This window comes from Ovis aries, chromosome 24 (assembly GCF_016772045.2).
Source record: "Ovis aries strain OAR_USU_Benz2616 breed Rambouillet chromosome 24, ARS-UI_Ramb_v3.0, whole genome shotgun sequence".
Classification (NCBI taxonomy): Eukaryota; Metazoa; Chordata; class Mammalia; order Artiodactyla; family Bovidae; genus Ovis; species Ovis aries.
In genome coordinates, this window is record NC_056077.1 from 28,472,297 (window position 1) to 28,485,354 (window position 13,058).

Sequence of the window (13,058 nt, forward strand, 5' to 3'; positions counted from 1 at the left end):
AATGGCATGTTTTAGTGGCAGATAATTTATTTCTAGAATTCTTTGAAAGGCTATTTTTTTCAGTTTATTTGATTGCCTTGGGTCTTAGTTGTGGCACGAGTGATCTTCATTGAGGCAGGTGGGGAGCTTTTGTTGCAGCACATGAGTTCAGTAGCTGTGGCTCAGTAGTTGCCCTGAGGCATGTGGGATCTTACTTCCCTGGCTAGAGATCAAACCCACATCCCCTTCATTGGAAGGCAGATTCTTAACCACTGACCACCACAGAAGTCTTCTTATTTCTTGAATTTTTATGTATGAACTCATTTAATCCTCACCACAATCACAGGTTCATGGATAGCAAGGAATTTTGCCCCAGGATGGGTCATACTCAAAATCTCATTCATACCCATTTTAAATGATGAGATATGGGACTTCTGAGCTGATGAGATTTAGATGAAAGTTTGAACTTGAGCTGATGCTGTAATGAGTTGAGACTATGGGGGATCTTGGGATGGAGTGAATGCACATTGCATGTGGGACAGACATAAATCTTTGAGAGCAAGACAGAATGTAGTAAACTGATTAATAATCCCTGGTACTTAACATGATAAAAAAATGAAGATGTGATTAAGTTAAGGATATTGAGACAAGATTATCTTGGTTTATTCAGGTGGTTCCAATGTAATCACAAGGGTCCTTATAAAAAAGCAGAAAGGTCAGTCAAAAGATATGACCATGCAGATGAATCTAGAATAGACTGATGGCTGCTAAGGGGACAGTGGGTAGGAGAGGTCTGGGTTGAGAATTTGGGATCAGCAGATGCAAACTGGTATATGTAGAAACAAAACAATAAAGTCCTACTGTACAGCATGGGGAACTATATTCAATATATAGAGATAAATCATAATGGAAAATAATATGAAAAGGAATGTAGATATATGTTGTGTATATAGATGTACAGTCACTTTGCTGTACACAAAGTGTACACAACTATTAACACAAAATTAACACAACACTGTAATTCAACTATTTTTGTTTAGTTGCTAAGTCATGTCTGACTCTTTGCTGTAGCCTGCCAGGCTCCTCTGTCCATGGAATTTCCCAGGCAAGAATATTGGAGTGGGTTGCCATTTCTTCTTCCAAGGGATCTTCCCCGCCTTGGGATCAAACTGGCATCTCCCGAATTGGCAGGCGGATCCTTTGCTACTGTGCCATACGTCAGTAAAAATAAATAAATAACAATATGACAGTGGAAGCAGAGGATCCAAGAGATTTGGCAATGTTACATTGCTGGCCTTGAAAATGGAGGAAGGGGCCACAAGCCAAGGGATGCATGTGGCCTCTAGAAACTAGAAAAGACAAGGAGATTCTCCTCTAGTCTCTGGAAGAAGCCTGGCCCTGCTGACGTACAATTTTGCTTCCATAAAACCCACTTCAGACTTCAAGAACTGTAAGATGGTGTTATTCTGATTTAAGCCATGATTTTTTGGGTACTTTGTTACAGCAATAGGAAACCAATATAAAGTCACACTGGGCTTTGGTGTAAGCAGCTTCCAAGATTAAAAATAGACAAGAGGCAAGGATGTAGCCAGTTGGTAGCAGAACAGGAAGAGGCAGACCTAGGCAGTAAGCACAGAGTCTGGAGAAAAGCTGCATAAACCCTTGCCTCCCTAGGACAGGCCATTCCTTCTGGTCAGGTTAGATCACACGTGGCCAGGCTCTTGAGTGGGAAGCCCCATGAGGCTGAATGCAGTTCAGTTAAGAACTTAACAGAACCATCTGGAAACAGAGTTCCCATTAAGGCTGAGGTGTCCCCCCTCAATCGAGGCAGTAGATACAGATGGAGGGAGGTGTCACAGCAACTTCCTGTCTCACTGTACTCCCATTCTCCCTGTGCCAAGTGCATCAGAGTTATTTTAATCCTGTCTGTGGTCAGATGGACATAAGGCCCTCCTTCATTTTGGAAACTAGGTTTTAGGCATTCTCTAGATTAGCACTTTTTTGTTTAAGTTCTACAATTTTGTTTGTTTGACCCCTCTGGGTTTATTTTTTTATTTTTTAAAATTAAAATATAGTGAATTTACAATATTGTGCTAGTTTTAGGTATACAGCAAAGTGATTCAGATACATATATATACACACACACACAAACACACACATACATATATATTTTTTTCAAATTTTCCTCCATTATAGGATATTGCATGCATGCTGTCGCTCAGTTGTGTCCAACTCTTTGTGACCCCATGGACTGTAGACCACCAGGCTCCTCTATCCATGGGATTCTCCAGGCAAGAATACTGGAGTGAGTTGCCATGTCCTGTTACAGAGTATTTTCCCAACCTAGGGATCAAACCCACATCTCCTACACCAGCAGGTGGATTCTTTACCACTGAGCCACCTGGGAAGCCCATTATAGGATATGACAAGTTACCTAATATATAGTTTCCTGTACTATAAAATAAATCCTTGTTTATCCACAAATCAGCATTTGACTGTTAAGTGTGTACAGGAATCACCTGGGTAGTTTGTTAAACTGCAGATTCTGAATCAGTAGATCAGGGCAGGCCCCAGGTGAGGTGGATGTTGCTGGTTTGCAGCAACTTTGTGTAACAAGATTAAGATCAGTGCCTCTCAAACCTAAGCACACATCAGGATCACCTGAAGCACTTGTTAAAACAGATTGCTGGACCCCACCCAGAATGATTCAGTAGGTCTTGCTGGGGACTTCTCAGGTGACTCAGTGGTAAAGACTTTCCTGCCAAGCAGGAGATGTGAGTTCAATCCCTGGGTCAGGAAGATCCCCTGCAGAAGGAAATGGCAACCCACAGTATTCTTGCCTGGGAAATCTCATGGACAGAAGAGCCTGGTGGCTACAGTCCATGGGATCACAAAAGAGACACAACTTAGCAACTGAAGAACAGGCCTTGGTGGGGACTGCAAATTTGATTTTTAACAAGTTTGAAGATGATGATGATGATAGGAACCCTGGCTTTGAGAACACTGCTCTAGAAGATGCTGTGACCCTTTTGGGAATTTGGTGTAGTGTCCCCCAGTGCCAGAGTTTTTGTTCTTTAATTTTCAAAATCTTTTCGTGAGCCTAGTGGGCTGCTGTCTATGGGATCACACAGAGTCGGACACGACTGAAGAGACACAGTAGACTCACTTGGAGGACTTACTCATACTTTTTGTTTACCTTATCTTTCTTGTTAAAAAATGCCTGAAATTTATGTTTTATTATCAGGATTTTGGTGAGATTTGTGTATTAATAGAAGAGGAGGTCTCTGCATCTCTGCTGGCTGCGGGACCCGCTGTTACTGAACTCTGACCACGTGCCAGATCTCACCTCAGGCTCTTTGCAGCCTCAACGTGACCATCCTTTCTCTTGACCACAGCATGGGCAGACCCCTCTGGCACCACCTGTCTGTGGGCCTCACCTCAAGGTCAGTGCTTGCGAATTTGTACATTACTCTCCAGGGTGGAGAGAGCGTCGTCTTTACCCATGCGTGGAGCTCACCTAGTGCCAGGCATCACTCAGTATCCGGGTGACCAACTCTGCTACCAGATACAGCATTCCCTTTAAGAAGGTACAGGGCACCCTGCAGTGCTGCCGGATGGTCCAGGGAAGGGTTGGGTTAACCCAGAGAATGGGAATAGGGGAGCCTAGCAAGGGCCCCAGAAGGAAGCGGGCTGGACGAGGGCTGACTGGGTGAGCCAAGCCCGTCAGGTCCCACCAGGGATCCAAGGAGGCCAGTGCTGCCTAGACACCCAAGACTGGAAATCACTGTGAGGCCCGCCGGTGGCTGGGGCGGGGCCTGCGCGGAGTCAGTGACGAGGTGTGGCCGGTGTGGGTCGGTGACGAGGGCGGAGGAGGTGCAGGTGAGACCCGCTTGGGTCACCCGGTTCTCCCACCTCCCTGAAGACCTCTACTGCCCGCTCAACAGAACCCCACCCGCCAGAGCCCACCACTGAGGCAGACAGGCTGGGCAGGAAACACACACGGCCTCCTCCAGGGCCCGCTTTATTTGGGAGAGGGGTGGGGAGGGCTCTCGGCCTGCTGTGCCCGGAGGAGAGCTCGCAGCTGGCCGATCTGCCAGTCGACGCTGGAGCGCGCGGTGCCGCCCAGGGCCTGGTACTGCTCCACGCTGTGTCCGTAGTCCCACACGTGGCTCACGTCGCCGGAGAACAGGGGGCTGGGGGGGAAGGCGGAGGTGGGCCAGGACCTCTCGGCCAGCCCAGTCTCAGAGGGCCCGGGCTTGCCTCCCAGATTGGGGGAGGACAAGAAGGGGGACGCACCTGATGGTCTGCAGCTCCTGCAGTGACAGCTGATTGAGGGCGACCCCCTTGGTCTCGGCCATGAACACGGCTTTCCCAGAGGCCTCGTGGGCCTGGCGGAATGGCATCTGGGAGAGCCAGGGAGGAGGGTGGTGCTGACGCAGCTTTCTCCACCCTTTGTTCTGTTGGGGTGTTGGCGCCCCCATGGCCCCCCAACCCTGGCCTGGGGAACATCCCTGTCCCCTGGCCCCTCCACCCTGGCTGCCCCACACTCACCCCTTTTCGGACCAGGTAGTAGGCGAGGTCAGTGGCCAGCATGTCAGGACTCAGAGCCCGTCCCATGTTCTCACGGTGAATCTGGGGACAGCAGGCCAGGCTGGCAGTGAATCCGGGGCCCTGGGTCCTGGAGCTGCCCGCCCCAGGCCCACCCTGCTCAGTCAGGATGTTCTGTGCCTTGGGCAGACCCCCTCTCACCCACCTTGTCCTGCTCTCTGCTTGAGCCACCATTTCCTAACTATTGATAAGTGTTAGCTGTGTTACCAGGGTTGCCTCCTGATCTTTAGAATGCATCAGAATCACCTGCAGGATTGATTAGACTATAGATTGTGTGGCCTATTCCAGAGCCTGTGATTCAGTGGGTCTGCAGAGGGGCCTAGGATTGCAGGTCTGTCAAGTTCTCAGGTGATGCTGATACTGCTGTTCCCGGGACCACACTTAGAGAACCACTACTTTAGAGATGTACCCTGAACTATATTTAGAAATGAAATTACATTCGGGGGATTTGCTTAAAAACAATGGTGGGCGGGGTAGTGGGTAAAGACAGTTGAATGGAGAATGGCCTGTGAGCTGATCGTTGTTTAAGCTGAATGCTGTTACCATGTAGGGGTTCATTATGTATGCATGTGTGGGTGATCAGTCGAGTCTGACTCTTTGCGACCCCATGGACTGTAGCCCGCCAGGCTCCTCTGTCCATGGGATTTCCCAGGCAAGATTACTGGAGCAGGTTGCCATTTCCTCCTCCAGGGGATCTTCCCAACCCAGGGATCGAAGCCAGGTCTCCTGGATTGGTAGGCAGATTCTTTTACCACTGTACCATTGGGAAAGCCCAGGGGTCATCATACATCCTCTCCACTGTTGTACATTGAATTCTCCCATAGTAAGTGGTTAAAAAAGAAATCTGGTTGGGCCAGTTGAGGGGGCTCCTTGGATCTAACCCACTTCCATTCTCCTGCAGCAGCTTAACTGTGTTTCTTCACTGTTCCCAGGGCAGGACCAAGCACATACCCCCTCCCTCTGCCCCAGGTCTTCCGGACCCACCCACCCCTGCCTCCTCTCAAGATCACCCTCCTGGCACACCACCCCCAAGTTTAAGAGCCTCGGGGAGGAGAGGTGTGTCTTGCCTGCAGGGTAGAGATGACACCAGTGGCCACTTGGAGGACGGCGCTCATGGTGTCGGACACTTCAAACACGGCTTCCTTGTCCTCCTGGGAGACACATGGCAGGAAGTAAGGCCCTAGGAGCTGGGTCCCCACAGAGGCACCCCCTCTGCCTCCCACTGGGAACACACAGCACCTCATACACCCCACACTGAGGGAGAGGAGAGAGCTCTCAGTGTGGTCAAGGGCTGGGTGTACACGATGGGAGGTGGCAATTCTATGGGCCCCCTGCCCGGATGAGCCAGGACCCCAAGAACTGGTGTGTGAGGTAGAAGAGGCGGGTCCCGAACCTGTAAGTCCTTGTTGTAGGTGCTCGGAAGTCCCTTGAGTGTCATCAAGAGCCCAGCACACTGCGGAGAAAGGGAGGACTTCAGAGCCTGTCCGGAATGTTCCCTCTGGACCCTCGGGTCAGCCCTGAGGCCGTACTCCCTTCCCTGTCTGGCTCACCCGTCCAAAAACTCGCCCCGCCTTGCTCCGGATCAGCTCCAGACTGTCTGGGTTTTTCTTCTGGGGCATCAGGCTGCTTCCAGTGCTGGAGACACAGATGTTGGGGCTGAAGGGGCTCCCGCACCACTTGGCTGGTCTGCTGGGCAGCTCTGCCCAGGGCGAGGGTGGGGAGGGATCAAGCCCTTCCGGGGGCTGCAGATCTGGGCAAGGGCGGGCGCAGTCTTACCTGTAGGCATCTGAGAGCTGCACAAAGCTGAACTCCTTGGTGCCGTAGAGGATGAGATCCTCAGCCATTCTGCTGAGGTGGGTCATGCACAGCGAAGCCCAGAACAGGAACTCGGCTTGTGGGAGAAAAGAGAGAGCAAGCTGTCTGCTCACCAGGCCTGTCTCGCTGCTCACCCAGCCTGGAGAGGCTCCAGGTGGGCCATACGGGGGTGGCAGGAAGCTGGAGAGGAGCCAGGGTGGGGGGACAGAGGCAGCACACACTGCAGGGGACTGGCCCTGGAGGACAGGCGGGCTAGCTCCCAGGTTGTTATTGTTTAGCTGCTAAGTTGTGTCCGACTCTTTTGCGACCCCATGGACTGCAGCCCAAAGGGCTCCTCTGTCCATGGGATTTCCCAGGCAAGAATCCTGGTGTGGATTGCCATTTCCTTCTCCAGGGGGTCTTCCCGACCCAGGGATCAAACCCGCATCTCCTACTTGGCTCCCAGGACTCACCCACAAAGTCTCGCTCACTGGTGGCATCCATGCTGTTGAGAGTGATGGCCCCAAAGTCCAGTTCTGAGTGAGGTGGGAAAGGGAAGGCAATAGGGCTGGGCTGGAGGGCTGGGAGGGGCCTTCTCCCTTCCTCGAACCAGATTGCCCAGCCACCTCCCCCTGGACCTCCCAGGGAGGCAGAGTAGGGAAGGGCACGAGTTGGGGAGGTCTCTTGTACAGGTCCCAGGAGGGAGGCGGGAGTCCTGAGTCTCCCCGGCTCCACCCACCCCTAACATGGCCTCCCCAGGCCACTCTAGCCTCGTGTCCACAGAAACAAACCAGAGTTTCACCCGGACCCCTGCCCTCTCTAGGTGTGTGTCTGTGGGACTTGGCAGGTATTGAGGGTGGTCTCCCAGGAAAGGAGGGGCAGGGTGCCTCACCTGCTCGGAGCAGTTCCCGGTCCACACCCAGGGGGTTGCCTGCGATGGCCCCGCTGCAGAGCGGGGTGGGGTTCTGAGTGACCAGGGCTCCCACAGGCAGGGCCTGGCCGTACACACATGCACATGCATGCTGCGTGCTGGTTGCCAGGCCCAGAGCCTGGTCAGCTTGGGAGCCAGACACCTCTCCCCACAGGTGGGGAAACACAGCTGGCTGCCTCTTCAGAGAGCCCTGGCTTTGCTGTGACATACTCATTCTTATCTTAGAACTGAGGGCCCATGTATGGTCCCCTTCCCACCCTGGACAGGGAGGCTGATCGCCTGGCTTCCTGTCCCCCTCTGTCCTTCCTGGCTCCTCCTCTTTTGCTGAACCCCTAGGACCATGCTAACTGGGCGGCAGGAACCCCGCCCCACCCTCTGAGCACTGGGCCCTGCTCACCTCCCCAGGGGCAGGACGTTGATCCGCTTCTGCACCTCCAGCAGCCTTTCAGAGTCTCTGGTCAGAGCCACGGCATGGCTGTGGGAGGCCAGGAGGCCAGAGGGTCAGGGCAGCCTGGCCTGGCCCCTCCCCTCTGCCACACCCCCTCATTACATCCTCCATCGCTGGTCTCCACCATGACCCCTCTGACCTCAGGATCCAGTGGCTCCAGCGGATCGGCTGAGCCCTTTGCAGGTGTGTGTACCCTGGGAAGAGGACATCACGTTCCCTGCAGGGAAGAGAAAGGACAGGGTGTGTGAGGGGCTCTCAAGATTCAGATGAGGCCTGCTTGTCACACTTGGGACCCTGCAGGCCTGGGCCCGTCTTGGGAACAGCAGGGCAGGCTCGCCAAGGATGTGCCTGTTTGAGGGACCGAGTGACCTCCTGAAGACACACATGGTGTCAGCGAAGGTTGGGAAGCAGCCAGTGTGCTGGGCCATGGCTGTGGGGCCTCCAGGGGGTGAGTGTAGGACCAGAGGTAGATCACACCTTCAGCTCCCACCTCTGCACCTTCACAGAAGATCTGGGCAGGGGCCAGGGCAGGGAGGAAGGTGCACGGCCGGTACCATTGGCATGGAAAGGCTGAGTTTGTGAGCATGAGAGGAGCCCTGGAGGAGTCCAGAAAAGCTGGGAGCACTTTAACGTAGGCTGCACAGTAGCAGAGATGCTGTGGGTGATAGTTCTGGTTTGTTAATATTAATGACTTTATTGAGATATAATTAATATACCAATCACCCATTTAAAGTGTACCATCACCCCAAAAGAGAAACCCTTACTCATTAGCAGTCACTCCCTATTCTCCCAATACCTGTCTCCCACAGGATGACATTTCTGGGCCCTTGTTTTCCCCTAGTTGTGAAGTCAGTGAAACCGGGGTTACAGGGAGTTAGGGCAAGGAACGCTCAACCCTGTCTCTGACACAAGTAGACTCTTCTCAGCAGTCATGTCACAGAGCTTTGGGGTGAGGTCAGTGGGAGGCAGCCCTCAGCTCTCTCCTTTGCCTGCGGTGCTGGGCAGGGACAGGGGAGCTGAGATGCAGGCAGCTGAGAAGGGACACTCTGGCAGCCCCAGCAAGTCAGCCCCTTCCTCCGGCTTCAGGGCACCTGCCTGGTGCCTTAGCCTCCAGCCTGTGAATCCACAAAGGGTGAGCTCCCCTGCGTGTCGAGCTGGGCCGGCTGTGGGTAGGCGACGCTGAAAGAAATGGCCTGCTGCTGGCTACTCTGCCTCACTCAGTCCAGGAGTTCTGGGGCTCCCAGTACCCCAGAGCCTGACCCCCCTGTCCTCTTCACCCTGCCACTTAGGTCTGGCATTCAGGCTGCCCGTCTCAGGGGAGCAGAGACCTTGGCTGTCCTCCTGGCCCTCTCTGCCACCTGGTGACCCTGGGACTCACGCCTCTGCCCGATCCACCATGGTTCTGATGAGTTCGCAGAGGAGGGCTGAGAGCGTGGAGCAATTCTGCCGCATCCACAGCCTGAGGTCAGTGACCACCTGGGGGGAAGAGGAGCTGGCACTCAGGGACTCAGCCCTAACTCTGCTCCCTCACCCCCCGCAAGGTTAGGAAGGCCCCGGTGGGGGGGCAGGGAGGGGGCGGCACCTGGTCGTTCCGACTTCGTCCCGTGTGCAGCTTCCCCGCGGTTTCACCAATGAGCTCCTGGGGGTGGAGGGAGGCATGCAGTTGGGGTCTGCCTGCTCACAGCCCAGTGGGGTCAGCCCAGGCAGCTGCACTTCCTCCCTGGCCTGTGACCCTCCCTCCCTGCCCTGGGGTTCCTTGGATCTGCCCAATCTCTGCCATCTCTGCTGATGCCTCCTGCTCTGAGGTCCCAGTGATGAAGTGAACAGAATGGTGGTGCTTATGCTCAAGTGGCCCTGGGCAAGGTAGAGAGGGGAGGGGTAGGGGATGAAGCAGTGGGTGTTGCACCTTCAGACGCCGCTCGTTGGCCGTATGGATGTCCTCATCATTGGGGTTTAGTTTGAAGGTCCCCTGAGCCCACTCCTCAGCTACCTACAGAGATGGCAGCAACACAGGGGGTCAGGAGGGCAGGCATTGGCAGCTGAGTCCTGGCAGCACTCCGCCCTTTCGAGCATCTCAGGTCTAGAGCACCTTTCTCAGGAGCCACAGAACCACACGGACATTGAGGGATGAAGAGAGATGGTCAGCGCTGCACGTGGTTGAAGGGCACCTCTCTAAGCATCTGATCACTACGAGGGGAGATCCCAAGCCTGTCATCTCGGGATGTTGCTGCAGCCTGTACTTGGGGATTTGGTGAAAGCCTGTATCTGTGGCAAGGGGCAAGGGGCGTGCTCTGGGGTGAGCCTGGGGATGTGGAGAGTACCTTGTCCAGGCCATGGAGTATCTGGTCCATCTCGGCTTTGGTGAGGAGCCCCGCCTTCTCCAGGCCCCGGCTGTAGGCTTTGCTGCCCTGCACGTCCGCCTCCCAGAGGTGCCGGTCGTACGCGATGGACGAGTTGAACTTTTCCATGATGGGGTCCACTGTGCCGACAAACCGGCCACCCCATAGCTTCCCGCTCTGGCCAGAAGGGCAGAAGCGATTAATCTTCTCCCTCTTTGAGAATAATGCCTCCCACAAAGAGCCCTCAGGAGAGTTACCCAGTCTGATGGCAGTGGAAGCCAGTAGGCAGGGTTATTCTCACTGGACAGATAAGGAAACTGAGGCTCAGAGAGGGTCAGGAGCTTGCCCAGAGTCGGTCAGAGAGTGAATGTGGGAACCTGACTGGACACTGAAGTTAGGGTTCTTTCCCATCATGGGACACTGAGGACATAAGTTCTCCTCTGTCCCCCTGCAATGTCCCAGACTTCTGTTAGCCACCTAACCATAGGCCTTTATATAACCTCTCTAATCTCAGGGTTGCCCCTCTACACAATAGGAATAATAATAGTATTTATCTGGTGGGGTTGTTGTGAGTATTTAATTAGATTAAGCTACATAGCATACACAGCACAGTAGCTGGTACTCAGTAAATTCTAGATATTACTGAGGGAGGGGCTGAGGACTACCAGGGGTCAGGGTGTGCCTTAGCTCCACTCCTGTTTTCTGCATGTCCCCCTGGGCCCTCCACCACCACCCCAGGCTGGGAGCTGACACTTCAGTGCCCAGCAACCTCAGCTGCCAGAGGACTCTGCCCTGCAGATGCAGTCTCTGCCCTCCCTGTGAGCTGGACCCACCCCTCGCCCTCATGCTGCCCCGCCAAGCCTGATCTCCAGCAAAGCACCACGTGGGGCCCTGGTCCTGACCACTGGGGCCCGAGGGCCTCGGCCAGCCAGACAGTTGCAGAGCCAGGCTGCCCTTCAGCAAGGCGTCACCTGGCATCCCCTCCCCCAGCAGGCCCCTGGACTCCCTTCATGAATTGTTAGTAATAACAGCTATTTAACAACTGGGGCTGCAGCCAAACCAATTAGTGCCAACCCACAGGACAGCCTGGGGCAAGCAGAGGTCGCCCAGAGCCCTGGTCTCCTGAAGGCAGCCCATTCTGCAGTGGAGCTTGGGTCCAAGCTCCTATGCCGCTGGCAGGCTTAAAAGGACTCCAAGGGGATGTCAGAGTGAGATGCCACCACCTGTACACCAAGGGGGGGTGAGGTGGCAGGAGAGGGCACTGCTATGAACCAGGGTACAACTGGGCCAGAAGGATGTGAGGGGTGAGGGGAGGGGGACATTGATTGGCTGAGATGAAAGAGCAACAGCTATTATTATTATTTTTAATGTTGCCATGTATGCAGGTAGTGGGATCTTAGTTCCCTCAACCAGGGATTGAACCCTAGCCCTCAGCAGTGAAAGCCAAGAGTCCTAACCACTGGACTGCCAGGGAATTCCCAGCAATAGTCAATTTAGAACACACACAGGAAATACCAGTGTTATCCTCTTAATGTCATTAGCCACAATTTATTAACACCTACTATTGCTTTGATGCCGTTATACCCTCTATGAGGTTACCCCTATTTTAAAAATGAGGAAATATGCTCAGGGAGGTTGAGTGACTGCTTCAGAAACCAAGTCTGTTTGGCTGCAAAGCCCAGGCCCTGCCACAGGCCCTCTACCACGACCCAGAAGCTAGCAGAGCGGACAGTCTTAACGCATTTATTCAGTAAACAAACTGAGGCCCACAGAGGAAGTGACTTGCCAGCTAATGGGTGCCAGAGGGGTCTGGAACCCACACCTTGCGCTTCCCAGGCCCAGGGTTCCCTTCTCAGTATCAAGCAAACAGCCCCTTTTACCTGAAAGTTTCAAAGCAATGACCTCACCATCCGGTACCTCACAGAGGAGGCAGACAGCTAATATTCTCCCCATCAGCCAGGTAAATCGAGGCCCAAGAAAAGGGATTTGTGCCTCAGACTCCTGCCACTCGGTCAGGGAGAGAACCCAGGAGTCCTCTGGCTCTGACGGGGAGGGGCCAGTGGGACAGGAAGCCACCAGGTCCTAGAGCCACAGGGCACGATTCCCTGCCTCCTGGCTCTTAACAAACACAAGAGTCCTGTGGACTCGGCTGCGCAGGGACAACTGCTAAGGCAGGGGAGGGGCACAGGATGGGGAGGGGTGGGGTGGGGGTAGGGGGTGAGTGGGAGGGAAGAAAGGAATTAACAGGTGGGGAGGCTAAGTGAGTGGGAGGCACCTTTCCCCCGCCAGGCCGAGAGCGCTGTCAGGTCAGGTGAGGTCAGAGCCGCTTTCCCCAGCAGTGCGGGTTGGTGGGTTTGCCACACAGGCTGGGGAGGGGTGAGGGACGCGCGAGAGCAGATGGTGGTAGGGACACAGGGAAAAAGGGACAAAATTCTCTTCCGGGCTCTGGCAGGTGCGCCAGGGGATACCCATTGCCTGGAGCCAAAGAGGACAGTACCCCAGCGTGGCAGGCGCAGGTCACGTCCCGGCTGGCTCCCAGGGCGCCCCTCGTCCCCATTTGGAGGCTTGGAGGACTGGCGTCCCCGAGGTCCCTCTCACCTCCGATGCCATGTTGGGCGGTTCCTTGTCCTCCGGGAGCCTAGGTCCTCCGGGTGTAAAAAACAAGGCGGGACTGACGACCTCCTAGGTCACCGGGTGGGGTCCCCCGTGCGGGTCCGGCACCGGGTTGGGGCACCGCACCTGGCGGAGGGCAGTCGGGGGAGGAGGCGGACGTGGGCAGCGCCCAGAGCGCTCTCCCGGGTCGTCTGCGTCCTCCGCTCCCTCCAGTCCTGCCAGTCCGGCCGCCGCACACTTACGCCGCCTGGCCGCGCTGCGAGTCTCTTGCCCAGCCACTGGGCTGGGCTTTTCTGGCTGGAAAATCGTCAACAGCGGCTCGGCGCTGTCCCCGCCTCCCATCGGC

General features: G+C 54.8%; 1 protein-coding gene across 1 annotated transcript; it reads right to left on the bottom strand.

Annotated features, from left to right (window-relative positions):
* Window positions 1–3,962: 3,962 nt before the first annotated feature.
* Window positions 3,963–12,992, bottom strand: ASL (argininosuccinate lyase). Its single transcript, XM_027961934.2, has 16 exons — window positions 12,698–12,992; window positions 10,082–10,276; window positions 9,667–9,750; window positions 9,343–9,399; window positions 9,139–9,236; window positions 7,900–7,977; window positions 7,710–7,787; window positions 7,274–7,326; window positions 6,855–6,917; window positions 6,364–6,478; window positions 6,138–6,222; window positions 5,981–6,040; window positions 5,655–5,738; window positions 4,531–4,611; window positions 4,276–4,382; window positions 3,963–4,172 (listed from the first exon to the last, which is right to left on the bottom strand). The coding sequence occupies exons 1-16, from the start codon at window positions 12,707–12,709 to the stop codon at window positions 4,001–4,003; spliced, it is 1,422 nt and encodes a 473-aa protein (XP_027817735.1). The 5' UTR covers window positions 12,710–12,992; the 3' UTR covers window positions 3,963–4,000.
* Between the last annotated feature and the right edge of the window lie 66 nt (window positions 12,993–13,058).

Bases quoted from the DNA above. Each gene is read 5' to 3' on its own strand.
- ASL (XM_027961934.2), bottom strand. The intron at 7,327-7,709 runs GTGAGCAGGGCC...CCCGCTCTGCAG, and splicing joins AACGTCCTGCCCCTGGGGAG to CGGGGCCATCGCAGGCAACC. The intron at 6,918-7,273 runs GTGAGGCACCCT...CACCTCACTCAG, and splicing joins CCGGGAACTGCTCCGAGCAG to AACTGGACTTTGGGGCCATC.